The 14,950-nt window shown below is 45.9% G+C and overlaps 3 protein-coding genes across 5 annotated transcripts in view; 1 reads left to right on the top strand and 2 right to left on the bottom strand.

The window, feature by feature from the left end:
- LOC127033316 (E3 ubiquitin-protein ligase TRIM39-like) overlaps positions 1 to 14,950 on the bottom strand; it is a 227,224-nt gene that overhangs the window by 60,355 nt on the left and 151,919 nt on the right. The gene's annotated exons all lie outside the window — the stretch shown is intronic.
- LOC127033353 (zinc finger protein RFP-like) overlaps positions 1 to 14,950 on the top strand; it is a 161,094-nt gene that overhangs the window by 120,270 nt on the left and 25,874 nt on the right. The window lies entirely within an intron of this gene.
- LOC127033291 (butyrophilin subfamily 1 member A1-like) overlaps positions 1 to 14,950 on the bottom strand; it is a 65,489-nt gene that overhangs the window by 41,774 nt on the left and 8,765 nt on the right. For 2 of the 3 annotated variants that reach the window (XM_050921241.1, XM_050921243.1), the window contains 4 exons: positions 14,503 to 14,523; positions 14,286 to 14,306; positions 14,135 to 14,161; positions 11,995 to 12,714 (listed from right to left, as the gene is read on the bottom strand). In XM_050921241.1, coding sequence (XP_050777198.1) covers positions 12,194 to 12,714; positions 14,135 to 14,161; positions 14,286 to 14,306; positions 14,503 to 14,523 — 590 coding nt within the window. In that variant the 3' untranslated portion in view covers positions 11,995 to 12,193. Of the gene's footprint in view, positions 1 to 11,994; positions 12,715 to 14,134; positions 14,162 to 14,285; positions 14,307 to 14,502; positions 14,524 to 14,950 lie in introns of those variants that run through there. The other variant, XM_050921242.1, reaches the window with a different exon arrangement.

Here is a 14,950-nt window from a genome sequence, read left to right as displayed (position 1 = left end):
TGATGAATGCTCCTTCCTTAGACCTTACATTCAGCTACGTGGGGTTGCCAACCTTTCAGAAATGGTGTGCTGAGTCTTCATTTATTCACTCTGATTTAAGATTTCATGTGCCAGTCATACATTTAACATTTTTAGAAGGTCTCTTTCTATAAGTCTATAATATATAATTAAACTATTGTTGTACGTAAAATAAATAAGCTTTTAAAATGTTTAAGAAGCTTCATTTAAAATTAAATTAACATGCAGAGCCCCCCGGACCAGTGGCTAGGCCCCGGGCAGTGTGAGTGCCACAGATTATCAGCTCGCTTACACCCTATAATAAGAGAGACATAAGCCCTTGTATTAGAGGTCTGAGATGAGGCAGAAGCTGTTCACAGAATCTGACTAAGGGCTGGTCTACACTAGGAGGGGAGTGTCGATCTAAGATAACGTAACTTCAGCTACATGAATAGCGTAGCTGAAGTCGAAGTATCTTAGATCGATTTACCTTGGGTCCTCACATCGTGGGATCGACGTCTGTGGCTCCCCTGTCGACTCCGCTACCGCTGCTTGCTCCGGTGGAGTTCCGGAGTCGACAGGGAGCACATTTGGGGAATCGATATATCGCGTCTAGATGAGATGTGATATATTGATCCCCGATAAATTGATCACTACTCGCCGATAGGGCGGGTAGTCTGGACCTACCCTAAGAAGTGCTAGTCACAAAGCAGTCATGCAAACACATCGCAACATCTAGTAGTACCAAAACATTCTGATATCAAGAATGGTACAAAAACATTTCCCAAGGATAAGAGGAACTCGCCGAGCTCTCCTAAAAGCTAAAGTCAGGATAATAGAATATTAAGGTTGGAAGGGACCTCAGGAGACCATCTAGTCCAACCACCTGCTCAAAACAGGACCAATCCCCAGACAGATTTTTGCCCCATTTCCCTAAATTGCCCCTTCAAGGATTGAATTCACAACTCTGGATTTAACAGGCCACGCTCAAATCACTGAGCTATCCTACACAATAAATATTTTAATTGAACCAACATGTACAAGGTGATGTCAGGGGGCCGTACTAACTTGTTTGTGTTAGGGTATAAAGACAGGGCCGGATTAACCTTTTGTGGGCCCTCATGTAGTCGTTGTGGGCTCCGAGCGTGGGCCTGGTGTGGCAGTGCCATCGGTGCCATAATATACCCGGTACTGAATCTCAGAGACATTTTTATTTTGATCAGACCCCTCTACATGACTATATGCATTGCCATATACAGCACCAGTACCACCCTATGTCACCAGTCACTGTATGTGGTTCTGGTCTCAGCTCAATAAAGTTTCACAGCCAGCAGATACCTGATCAGTTCTATCAAATCCCTCCTTCAGCGCCCATCCTGCCATTTGAGCAAGCCACCTGCAAACACCATTTCCCCAAAGTGAGGACTTAGCCCTTGGGAATCTGAAGGCACCAGCCTTTCTCCCTTTGCTCCCATCTACATGCCAGTCTGCTACCTGGTCACCCCCACCTCTCCCTATGCCTGTTTCCCTTCCACCTTGGACGTGCTTCCCAGCCAGCTGAGGCTATTCTCCCCTGCAAGCCTGGTCTGCTTCCTCTTTCCCTGCTCCCCTTGACATTCCTTTCCTACAGGTGACCTCTGCTCCTTGAGGTTAACTCCAGTTGCTTTATCTGCTCCTAGTTAATGGCCCCCAGTAGTCACAGAGCCACCTGCAGCTTCTCTGGCTACAGCCATGGGGCCAACTGCCAGAGGCCAGCCTTAGATAGCTGCAGCTGCAGCAACGGAGGGGTGGCAATTCCAAGGCTGAGCACTCTTGAACCTTGCAACGGCTATGGACTTTAGACTCTACATCCTCAATGCTGGCCCTAGGCAGCTGCAGACTCAGGAGTTAGGCGCTTCCTTCCTCTAAGTGATGGCTTTAAGTATCTGAGATGCCCATTACCTGCAGCAGAGGCCACCAGTTCCCACGAACTCCTCAGCTAGCACATAGTCGTGCAAAAAGTACAGCCTGAATGATTTTGGGGACTGGGGTGCCAGGAGGTTCCCATCCCTGAGCAGCAGCTCTGCAACAAGCTCACATGGCCCCTCTCCGCTGTGCGACCAGGACCCTGTGAAGACAGTGGAGTTACCCTGTGTATAACCAGTTCTGTCCAAAGCCTCTTGAAGTGAGTAGGAATCTTTTCATTGTCTTTAATGGGCTGTGTATTGAAGCAAAGGACCCCATTCTAGACTCCAGGAGGAAAGTGCATTCTATGCTGCACTGGTTTACTATTGTAACAGGAAGGTCTCACATTACCTAGTGAATAAGCAACACCTTTTCAGCACTTAACTTTTTCTGAGAGGCCTCCTGCCCGATTACTAAATGTAAACCTGCTTCTCTTACAAGGGCTGAAAACATCAGGTAGTATGGTTATAAAAGCAAGGCACTTCTGAATTCAGCAGGAATTTTGGATGTGCACAGAACACAGACAGGACTGGTTCCTGCATGGTTATAGAACTGCAAACAAGTGGTACAATTTTCAGCTTGCGTAAGTGGAGGAGATCTGATCCATATTGTAAGACTGTCCTACCTAAATGAGGAAAAGTTGAGGTGCCTTTGTTATTCTTTTCTTTCACTCTTCATTTCTGTGGGGAATTTGCCAATGCAATATCACGGTCTTCTTTTTAAACAAACAAAACTAAAAAAAAAAAAATGGCAATGGCTGTTGAAAATAGCAATTCCAGTCCTAGTTAGCCCTAGAAAGACCCCTGCATTTGTTGCTCAATTTTATCCTACTTTTTCTACGGCAAATTACAGTGGATCCGCAAATTTGATTTGGGAAAAATGCAGTAATAGCTGCCAAAATTGAGCTTGAGCACTCCTGAATTTTGAGAGTGTTCAGATCTGGAAAGCAAGTGCTAGATTCCCTTTCTGAATATTAGATAAATCTGGTAAGGAAAAGTCAATTTCTGCTTCCATGGCTCAGAAGTGGAAATCCTCCTGTACTGTATCTAAAGCTGCCCAGGTCGTCTAGTAGAGCCTCCCCTCCTGTACTTCTCATTTTAACTTCTCCTGGTGGGGTCCACATACCTCCCTTCTAGGCTTCTGATAGAGAGGTGCACTGTCCATTCAGTCCACCCAATTCCTTCTTTGGGGGCTGTGATGATGCAGTTCTGGTGGGACCCAACTGAGAGTGCCAATTCAGGACCAATTACTTAAACAGGGCAGTTACAGCCCTAGGCTGGGGTTTTTCCACCTCTAAGGCAAACCAAACAAGCCAGACAAAGAGGACTTTGGTTTCACCCCACTGGCTAACCACAAGTCACATAAGCAATTCCCTTAGACACTCCAGTTTTCCAGTATCACCATCAGTCCCACTCGTCCTGGGGATCAATGGTTATGAAAACCAACACCCCAATAAAAGAAAATAGGTTCTCTCAGTCTCGAAGAATCAAGCCCCAGACCCAGGTCAATATACAAATCAGATCTTACCCACAAACCACGCTGTTGCCAGTTCTTTAGAATCGAAAATCTAAAGGTTTATTCATAAAAGGAAAAAGATAGAGATGAGAGCTAGAATTGGTTAAATGGAATCAATTCCATACAGTGATGGCAAAGTTCTTAGTTCAGGCTTGTAGCAGTGATGGAGTAAACTGCAGGTTCAAGTCAAGTCTCTGGAGTACATTCCCCGCTGGGATGGGTCTTTCAGTTCTTTGTTCAAAGCTTCAGTTTGTAGCAAAGTCCCTTCAGTGGTAAGAAGCAGGACTGAAGACGAGATGGAGATGAGGCATCAGCCTTTTATAGGCTTTTTCCAGATGAAAGAACACTTCTTTGTTCTTACTGTGGAAAATTACAGCAAAATGGAGTCTGGAGTCACATGGGCAAGTTCCTGCACTTTGCTGAGTTACAAGGCGGTATCTCTCAATGGGTCAATTGTGTTGCTGATGGTCCTTAATGGGAAATCAAGCAGGCTAGGAAGAGCTAACACCAACTTGCCTGGGATGTCTCCCAGAAGCATAGCACAAATTTGAAATACAGACAGGATATAGAGCCTGTAGTAAGAGGAGGCCCTAAGATATAAACCTTGGTTTTAACTTAGTTTGTTTACAATGTAATAAGAACAATGTAATAGGGACCGAGCCTTTTATAACACTTTTGCTGTTGTTGTGTAGACATTCATTTTCATTTGAGGTGCATTACTAATATTTCATACTAAATGTAATGCTTAACAGCTAAAATAAATGCTCACAATCTTCCATGAGAAGGTGTATTGCTTTCCCTTGCTGAACACTTTGTTTTTAGTAACGTAATTTTAACAAGCTTTTTAGAGTTAATTTGCTTGTGATACCAATTTCACTTTTAACTATTTAGAAGCACAAACTTTAACAACCACTGCTTCCCATTAACATAACATAAGAAAAGAAAAGAATATAAAATTAAACCAAAATAAATTTTAAATACAGATACATGCAAATACTTTGAGGGTATTTGAGGGTGTACTTTCAAGATGCTTTGTTATGTTAGGGAGCCAAAGGTGGAAACCTGTTGAAATTGTTTGGTTAGCTTTATGCATAAATTGTTATTTTAAAACATTTTGGTTATAACAGTCTTATAACTATATTTAAAAGTGCAAACAAGTTTATAAAAAGCCCAAACAAGAAATTGACATTTTGTTAATATTATCTTTACCTTAATGTTTCCCCTTACATTTTTTCTTTAAATAACAATTAAAAAAAAAAACTTAAAAAACAAAACTGTGATTGATAAAAAAGAATTCTTTTTGTTTGCAATCGCATTATTTGTTGAGGCAGAAATATATGTACATATATTTGTAACTAAAACCTTTTTGAACTTTGCACAAAAAATTGGTGTTAATAATACTATGATTATACCTCAACCATGATTTTAAAATAGTGTGGTACCACATCTCATACATTTTTTTTAAAAAAGGGTATAAAATTGACTTTTATTGCAACAAAATAATTTTTTTTTTAAAAATAGTCACGTGACACACAACATAGACACAAGACACACACATGACATACAGAACAAACTTACAATTAAAAACAAATGACGCCAGAATTCTATTCATAACTATAAAAAATAACACCACCAAAAATAAAAAGGGTTAAACATTTGAATAAACAAGTTATTACCTTATTTAAAACTTGTAGCATAAATTTGATAAAAATATATTAATAATTGCCAACTGTATTGCATTAATTTGGTAACCAGGAATTTTGCATTACTTTATATTTAACATTATTTTAAAACTCTGCTATATGGAAATAAGAAAAGCCCATGTTTCAAATATTAGTTAGTGGTTAGGATTAGAAGCAGAGAGTGCATTTCTGTTGCTTGGCAACCATATTTTCAAGAAAGTTAGGAATGATTCCAGCTGTTGCATTCCTGAAGGGTTAAAATAATTAATTTACTGGATTTAAAGTTTTTACCTTATTTTCTTTTTGTTTCCTGTTTTGTTCTGTTTTCAATTGCTTTATCTTTTGGAGGTTTCTGTAAAAACTATAACTTTTAACTTTTAAAACAAAGAGAGAGCAGAAGTGAGGAGAGGCGGGGGAAAAGGGAGGGTGAAGAACAATCTAGGAAGGTAGCGAGACCTGAGCCAAGAGAGATTAACTCCATCAAGGTATTTGGAAGTACAGGCAGCAGCAGCAAGCTTAGCAAACTGGAAAAACATATAAAGGACAAAGCTTAACTGGTATGTAAAAATATTTGAGAAAGAAGGTTCTATTTTTAGATATGAGCACGGAGTGTGGTTCCATGGGTCAAAGCAACTGGGAACCTGCACAGTTGGGAATTGCGCCTCTGGTTTTTATCCTGGCTCTGAGAGGAGATTGGGGGTAGTTACCTGCTCTTGTAAAACCTGAATTTGTTTCCCTAGTGTCTGTTGCTTTTGTGTGCATGCCAAATGGATAGTGGGAGTGCCCTTTTTTGCTGCAGTTAACTGTTTCTGGGCAGCTCCATGTGTTAATGCATCAATTCTAGGTGTTAACCAGCTTAATTTCAGTTTTTTACTTTGAAATTCTTTTTTATTCACTCCCCTGTGATCGAATCGCAGCTCCTGTCTCCTAATGTGCTCTGTGAACTGTTCCATTTTTTCCTTCATTTGATTTACCAATTCAGTGAGAGTATTGTTTGCTACTCTTTCCTTCTGTGCACTTACTTGTCCCGTTCTGACAGGCAACAATCTAGGTTCAGGTTTAAGTTCAACTGGAACCTGGTTTTTATCATAAGGTGATGGTTGCAATGCAGTAGACCCCATTTCATCTTTTAATTTTACTAGGGCCACCTTTTTCCACTTCTGTCCCCGTTCTTCAGGCACTGTAACAGCACTTGAATTACTTTGAACACCAGGGGACGGCACAGTTTGCTTCTGCAGGTTTTCTACAGCTGTTTCCAATTTTTTATTTTCCTGCTTTACTTGCTCGAGCATATCATGAGTCTGGACTGCTTGTTGCCCTGCTAAGAGAGCTTGGGCTTTCCAGTGCTCAGCTGCACGGGTTCCCTCTTCTACTTCTCCTGTTTTTTCTGTTACTTGGTTGGCCAGCATGCTGTCTAAGCCATCTCACTGCCATAGACATGAGTTGCAAAATTCTTGCTTTTTTACTTTTATTACTATTTCTCAGAGCCTCGGTTTCTACCATCGCTCTACATATGCCAATCCATGTTTCCCCATTCTTCAATTCATATGGACCCCCCTTACTGGCAATCCAGCGGGTCCATGAGTTATCAAACTCCATGGGGATCAAAAGGGAGGGGATCAGGGGCTTCCCTAGCTTGAGGTTTTCTGCCATGTTAGATCACGATTCCTACAGCAGACAGCTCGCTTACTCACCAGATCAGTGGTCGGGGTCACCAGTGTTGTCAGATGCTACCGGTGTGGTGCTCTGCTCAATGTTGATATCACTCGGCTGCGTGCGTGTGTTCCCTCTGTGTGCTGTCCCAGCTTTGTGCAAATAGCTGACACAGCAGACCCGAAAAGATCCCCCAATGACCACAGCGCCTAGTAAGGTACGAAGGCACATCGTCCAGATTTATTGCCATACGGACACAATTACAGTTCCCTGTAGATTTCTCAGTCTAATTCAGGGCATACTACAAGGAAGTGCCTCCTGGCAATGGACTCAGCTCAGTCAGTGGCGGGACTTTCCACTGCCCCCTCGGCTGGACAAAGACACCGCCCCAGAGATGCATTCTTATACACAGGTACAAACAAGTTACACATCACTCCTGACGTATTGAGGTGCAACCCCTCTACGTAGTAAGGTACAACCCCTCTACGTAGTAAGGTGCAGCCTCTTATCTTATACATGTTGGTTTGAACAAAACAACTCTATCCATCATATTATCCTTTTGCCCCTGTCATTGGGATGGGTTAGTCTGTTCTCTGTTATCTGTGTGGAATGTGCAAGTATGTGAATGTTCTGATCTCTGGTGTTCAGTACCTTTTAGGTACATATCTTCTTGCAGCATCAGCCCTTTCCTTGCCAGCTTCTGTGAGCAGGGCCTGCCTCTGGCTAACAGCTTAACTTTGCTTTATGTTAGCAAAGTCTTGACCATTACTTTAGTTTAGGCCTCAGGCCTCATACCAGGCCTCTGATACCAAGGTTTATATCTTAGGGCCTCCTCTTACTACAGAGCCAATACTCATAACTTTAACTACAAAATGATACATACGTACAGACAGCATAATCATAAGCAGCAACCCATAACTTGGTCTTAGACACCTTATATGACCCCCTCTACATAAGATTTGGTGCCACTACAGGACCTTGGTTGCAACCATGTTCTATATGGTCCCAGATTATATCAATAACATCACGGGGCTGCCAGGTGAGGTCACACCAGCAGCTCTAATCCAGTCTGGGGAAGGGATATCTGGGCCAAAAGCCTTCTACTTCTTGGGCATCCTTGTTCCCCATTCACGCTGCCACCCCCTTCTAGCAGCCAGCTTTCCATTCACAGCAAGCAGCAGTGCATGGGGTTTCAGCTTCCTCACCCTCTCCCCATCCCTTTCCTATTGATAGCGGCCAAGGGAATGCTGGGAAATGTAGTTCTTTCCCCGCTCCAGGGCCAACTCTATAGGCAGGGAGCTGGCCAAGCAACTTCAGCTCCCAGGGCCCTGTGGCTTCTCAGATCCCACGGATCCCTGCTGCTCTTGAGGCTCTGCTTCTGCGGTGCTGCAAGAGCGGAGGAAGTGAGTGTTATGAGGCCCCTTGTGAGCTTGGGCCCAGCGTTAGGGTAAATCCGGTACTGTATAAAGGTGTGTCTCAGAAGGAGCATCTTGGGCCGGCCTAGGTGGCAGTGGAAAGTCCCACCACTGACTGAGCTGCATCCAGTGTGATGGACATACAAGTCTTAGTATCCTCATAGAGGCTGCCAGGTGCTATTACCATGCTTTGTTGACAATAAACCTAGCCTGGTGCCTTCATCCCTTAATGGATCTTGCAGTCATTGGGCGGCTCGCTCAAGGTCTCCTGTGCTAGCTGCGTGCACAGGGCTGGGGGGCACATGGAGGGAACACACACACAGCAAAACATCTGTTAACATCTCACCACAAGGGGTTCCTTGTAAGAATGTGGGACCCCAGGATAGTGGGGGATGGGGGATTGAACATCAAGAGACCAGCAGGAAACAGAACCTCTATCTGCACTGCCAGATTCTATTTCCCTCCCTTGCTATATGTGGTCTGTCATTGTCCATGGAGCAGCCCCCCATGCATATCCCAAGAGGAATCCTCTGTTATGACTCCATTATTGTCCTAGAGGCTGAGAAGCACCTATGATCATGACTGAACCTTTAAGAATCCAAAGTCTTTTCAAGATTAATTGAATAAAATTATTTGAATAATAATAAAAAATCATCCCCTGAAGCCACTGCCCTCACTCTGCCCTCATTTGAGACAACAATCTGCTTCCTGCAATACAAGGGGGCTAACACAGGAAAGTGGGAGGGGTGGGATGGGCAGAATTTGTGCAGGAGCCAAAAGGTGTGCAGAGGAGAGTGAAACAGGGGTTGAGAGGCACAAGGGAGGGGAAGGAGAGAGGCTGATGGGTGAAATGAGGGACAGGGTGCAGGTGCTGGGGTTCAGAAAGGGGGAGATGCACATCCTGTTTTCAGGGTACAAGTTCCCTTGGCACCTGTTTCTGCCTCTGGCCGTGTGCACCTCTGCCCCATTCTAGGAGTGTGAGGTGCCTATCTCCACCTAAGCCCCAAAGTGGGTCATGGACCAGGGGAAAATCAGTGTTCAGCTGCTGATCTTGCATGTGGGGCCTGATCCTCCCAGCATGCCTCCCATATTGGGTCCCATTCAAACAGCTGTTCAATGGAAGAGGTGGTGGTGCCCACATTATAACTTCTAGCCCAATGATTAAGGCACTGAGCTGGAAAGTGGGGAACCCCCATTTAGTCCCACCTCTCTACCAGGAAGGATTTGAACTGTGTCTCCCCCCCACTGCTCAGACTGGCATGTTAATCACTGTGACAGGGTCCCCAGACTGTGCAACCACTGACCCCGCTGTCCCACCAAACTGAGCTGCCCCTCACACTGTGATGCTGATGAAAAGCTACAAACCTCTTGCACGTGCTGCCCTTACTCAGCCACCCACTGGCAGGGACCCACCCAACTGAGTTACCTGAATGCTTTTGCTAGCCACTCATGAACCGACAGAGGCTCCAGCCAATTCCCCCCAGCTCCTCAGCCGTGTACCCCAGAACTTTACCATCTTGCACAGAAGTCTGGCCTTTGTCAGTTCATTTCACGCAGTCTGCCCCTCCCTCGATGTGGAGAGGACACACACTAGCCTTGGCAAACTGACCTGAGATTTCCAAAGCACTTCAACCAAAACACACTGTTTTAGGGACAATATAAAAGCGATTTATTAGCTACAGAAAGATCATTTTAAAGGGATTATAAGTAGTAAACATAGAGATCGAAGCTGGTTTCTCAAGAAATAAAAATAAATTTGCAGCCTGAATTCTACAAACTAAATAGGATTTCAGTCAAGCAGTGTCTCACCCTGAAAGATGGTACAAGCAGGCTACAGATCCTCACTACACAGGCTGGAATGGCCTTCCAGCCCGGGACCCCCTTCCCCCATTCAAAGTCTTTGCCCTTCAGACATTCCTCCAGATGTTGCATTAGGGGAGGAAGGGGGAGAAAAGCCAAGTGTTGGGATCCTTCAGCCTCTCCCGTTAAAGGTGTTCCACTTGGGACAAATACTGATAGAGTGATGAGAACAGAGTGGTTGGATCCAGGGTCTCCCCCTGCTCAGGTGGGTGCCCCAACCATTGGACTACAGAGACATTCTCTTTCTCTCTCTGGCCATGACTGTTCCACTGCAAATAAACGCTTAAATGGACATTGGCCAGAAAGTGAGAAAGACTCTGGGGTCCTGTGGTCAGGGAGCCCATCTGAGGGGTGGGAAATCCTGGGGCCAGTTCCCCAGCTCCAGTCGCTCCATTATTTACCCAGAGTAGACCAGCTGCAATAGAGGAGACTGAAGAATCCCACCCTCAGACTGTACCATAGCTCAGTGGTCGCAGCACCCACATAGAAACTGAGTAACCCCAGTTTAAAACCTTTCTCTCCCTGTGGCAAAGAGGGGGGCACTGAACCTGGGTCCCCAACATCCCAGGCAAGTGTGCTATCACTGGCTTAAAGTTATGATGTGGCTAGCAGCACCAAAACAATCCCCACCTTTCCCCCCACCCACGTGTGCAGCACAGCAGGCGCCTCACTCATTCCCAGAAAGGCCTCAGGAGGTGGGTTCCCATTCATGGATTGCTAAGCAGAGGTAGGTGTCCCCCAGCAGTGCAGACTTAGGCACTTATCTTTGAGAGAGGGGCAGGGGTTAGGACATATCCCTGTTGTTAGCATCTCCCACTGGGCAGTTTAGATGGCTCCCCACCTAGCGTGCTGGCTCTTGTGGGCGGCATTGTGAGGCACCTGGCTGTCGCTGTTCATCATGCCGGGAGACTAGGCACCTAAGCCAGGCTTTGTGGGTCGCAGTGTTCTTCTTGTGATGTTCTAGGCACCTAAAAATGACGTGCGGTGTTGCAACACCTAAGTCTCTTCATGGATCCCACCCCCCAGTCATTTACATTAGAAGCTCACAGAAAACAAAGTCACAGCCCTGGCCGAGAGTGGGGTGTCTCCCTTTAGGTCCCATCTTTTAGCTCATGGCCACCCTAGGAGAAAGGGTATTTTTTTCAAAGCAACACCAAACACGAGGCAGTGATGTCATTATACAGTCCCAGCGGAGATGAGGCAAGTGATGCTTTCACCTCAGTTTAGCTAATCAAGGTTACCGATAACCCTCCCAAACGTCCCCCAACCCACAGAATTCTTCATGAGCAGTGACCGTGAGGTGAAACCACCACTTGCCTTGTCTACACACGGATTGTACAATGAGAGAGAGAAAGCTGCACCCTAATGTAGACAACTCCCTGGAGACCATCTCTCGGAGCAGGCCCCATCCCATAAACACCGCCCTGGACACCACAACAATTGCTGATGGGCAGAAGAAACGTGAACAATATATTTCATATATCCTTAGCCACCTCTGAAGAAATTCAACACCATGTATTCAGCCCCCTCTCCACAGAGCCCAGCTGAGGAATTCCTGATTGACATGGCTGAAGACAGCACAAGGGACAGAGCACAGGCTGGATAGCAGCAGATCACAGCAAAACCCCAGCTCCCATGAGAGGGGACATGCCACTATATTGCTTGCTGGTGCTGAGGGGACACAACCAAGTAGGGAAGCAAATCCCACGACTCCGCCCCCAATAACTGCAGCTGGAAAACTATAACGGGACAAATCAGAATAGTCTTTCATGCTTTATTTACCATGAACACCCATCAGAGGGAAAAGGAGCTTCAAGAAACAGCTTCAATACTCACACCAATGGAAAACAGACCCACAGGTTTGGGGAACTATTTTTTTAATGACACTGAAATGGCAACAAATTCAAGGAAGTAACATATGAAATGAATGAGTGACAGTCTCACCTTCAGTGATGTTTTATTAACCTCTGTGCTGCAGGGAGGGACGGGGGAGGAGTTTCCATGGGATATAGAATTAAGAGACCATAGAACTGGGTGGACAGGATGATGCCAAGATCATAGAGACTGGGATGTGTGAGACTAGACGGGCTGATTTCAGGGTCCTCAGTGGAATATACCCCCCGTCTCTCAGGGACACAGTTTGAGCTGGCTTTCCATCCCCAGCCAGAGCCAAGGTCGGATTCTCTTCCCACAGACAGAGCCCGGCGGGAAAGTGAAGATCAGGGCCTCGTTACCAGCATCGATAAATGTCACCTGCCCCTGTTCACAGTCCAGACAAACCCGGATCCTGCTGGGGGCCCGGCTCAGGAGCAGGGGGGTTGTAGGGGCGGTGAGAACCTGGTACTGGCCCTGCCTCTGATCCACAGCCCAGATCCCCTCCTCAGGGTTAAGGCTGATCCCTCCCTTCCTCCTCACAGACTCTCTGGCCACCCCCACAGCCCAAAGTAGCCCAACTCCCACCTCCACCTCCCAGTAATGTCTCCCTGAGGTGAACCCCTCGCAGCCCAGCACACAGCGCTCAATGTCAAATCTCTCAGGATTGTCGTCGTTGGGCAGATCCTGCCATGTGTCTGCCCATCTCACACTTTTCCGATCCTCAGACAGTACAAGTTTTGGATGAGCCGTGTCTGGATCCAGAGTCACATTCGCTGGGGGGAGAGAGAATCAGAGCGTTAGGGGCTCAACTCCATCTTTGGAGAGTGTTTTATCACATCAGTGACAGAATCTGTCCCAGCTGGACAGTGAACCAGGAAATCTCCTTCCTACCTGGCTCTGAATGGGAAGCAGCTCTGAGATCTCAGCATTCGCTTGAGAATTTCACTCCCCAGTCAGAGACAGGTCAGTGACAGAACATAAAGACTTACTGACCCAGTTCTGAGACTCATGATCTTTCCCTTGTGCACCCATCTATCCCGAGAGTGGGGATTAGAGACCCTGGAATCACAGGGAAGTCCTAGGAGATTTCCCCTCACATCATTCACATGGTCACAATGATCTTTTCTCTGATGTGCCCTCCCCTCCTTCGTATTTAAAAGTCCTGGAGCTTGGATGTCTCTTGTTGATGTCACCCTGACACCTGCTCCATCCTGCCACATATCTGAGATCTGTTGATAATGACATGATTCAATAGATTCCCTAATTAAAATTCTGTAGCTAGTCATCAGGGCCAGACAAAAGAGAATTATCATTCTAGATTTCATTTCTAACAAAGATTTTTATTTATGAGCAAGGGGCTTCTACAAGAGAGGGGAGTTAGTGGTGGAGAGAGAAGAAAGAGGGTTTGAGATAAATGAATGCATGGAGGAGAACGTGGATAAGATCAGGGGCGGCTCTAGACATTTTGCTGCCCCAAGCACAGCGGCATGCCGTGGGGGGCACCGGGGCACCCTGCTGGTCGCCGGTCCCGCGGCTCCGGTGGACCTCCCGCAGGCGTGCCTGCAGAGGGTCCGCTGGTCCCACGGCTCCACCGAAGCCGCAGGACCAGCGGACCCTCTGCAGGCTTGCCTGCGGAAGGTCCACTGGAGCCGCAGGACCAGCGGACCCTTTGCAGGCTTGCCGCCGAAGGCTGCCTGCCTGCTGCCCTCCCGGCAACCAGCAGAGCGCCTCCCGCGGCATGCCACCCCAAGCACGTGCTTGGCATGCTGGGGCCTGGAGCCACCCCTGGATAAGATGGTTAAAAACAGCAGAAAGCTGGGATCTGGCAGAGTAAGCAGAAAGGAGAGACTCCTGTGGATGGAGAGAAGAGAAAAGAAGCACAAGCTGAGCACTGATCACAGGGACTCCTTGGTTTGAACTCATGTGTCTGGTCAGCACTTTTGTTCCTCTACCTGACACTAGGGCAGGGATCCTAAGAAACAACAACTGTTCAGTCACTCGGAGCAGGGACATTTCCAGAGTTATGGGAGCAATGTGTAAGAAGGACATGCGAGGATGGTTCATTCCTCCCCCTCCTTTGAACCTCAGCACCCTCCCTTCTTCCACCTGGGAAATATAATAGTTCTCTCCTTGTTTATTTGCACAGCAGAAGGGAGCAGGATCCCCCATTGATTAAATATGATTTTTAATTACCTGCATCACCCAGGGATCTCCTCCACTCTGGAAGCAAACACATAGGTGGGGATGAGAATTAAGCCAGACAAATGCAACATCAACAGGATTCATCATCACAGAAAAGGCTGCATCAGATAGAGAAACTAAACAGAACAAAAAATGCCCTTACCTAGCTCTGTTTGAAGTTTACCTAAATAATAACAGAAAGAAAATGTCTCACTCAAAACACATGTACAGTAGTGGCTTCCTGCCAATTACTGAAATAACAAGTAATGCAATTGGTATTGGTTGTATTGCTTATGATTTTCAAGTTGACATGGTCACAGTCATTCAAAAATCTTTCATAACATAACACTGGTTCTACCAGGAGCAAAAATGGAACTTACTGATAATGTTGAGATGTTTCCCTACAAAAAGAAAACATAAATACAGTTATTTAGAGCCTTTTTCAGTGACTCCAGATTTAAAAGGATCTTTTCATTATGAGTTCTCAAGTAATAATAATGTTGCTTTTCTACCAAGCCACTGCAGCTCTCCAGGGACTTGCAGGTTGGGTTCCCAGTGGAAGAGAAATCAGTGACACAGAAACTGGGTACCTTCTAAGTGTAATTTGATTATTTACACACATAGACCTGTCCTAGAACAGAGATGGTCACAAACAGCACACAGGCAATCAAAAACCCCATAAGGCAGGGATTTTCATAGGAGCCTAGGGGAGTTAAGAGCCAAAGCATATTGAATTCCAATGGGAGTTGGGAACCTAACTCCCTCAGGCCCCACTGAAAATCTAGTTAAACTAGTGGAAACCTAGTTTTAGGCGTATCTTAAGATGAA

This window comes from Gopherus flavomarginatus, chromosome 12 (genome assembly GCF_025201925.1).
Source record: "Gopherus flavomarginatus isolate rGopFla2 chromosome 12, rGopFla2.mat.asm, whole genome shotgun sequence".
In the NCBI taxonomy this organism is placed as follows: Eukaryota; Metazoa; Chordata; order Testudines; family Testudinidae; genus Gopherus; species Gopherus flavomarginatus.
The sequence above is the reverse complement of the archived record's forward strand: the minus strand, read 5'-3'. Positions and strand labels throughout refer to the sequence as shown.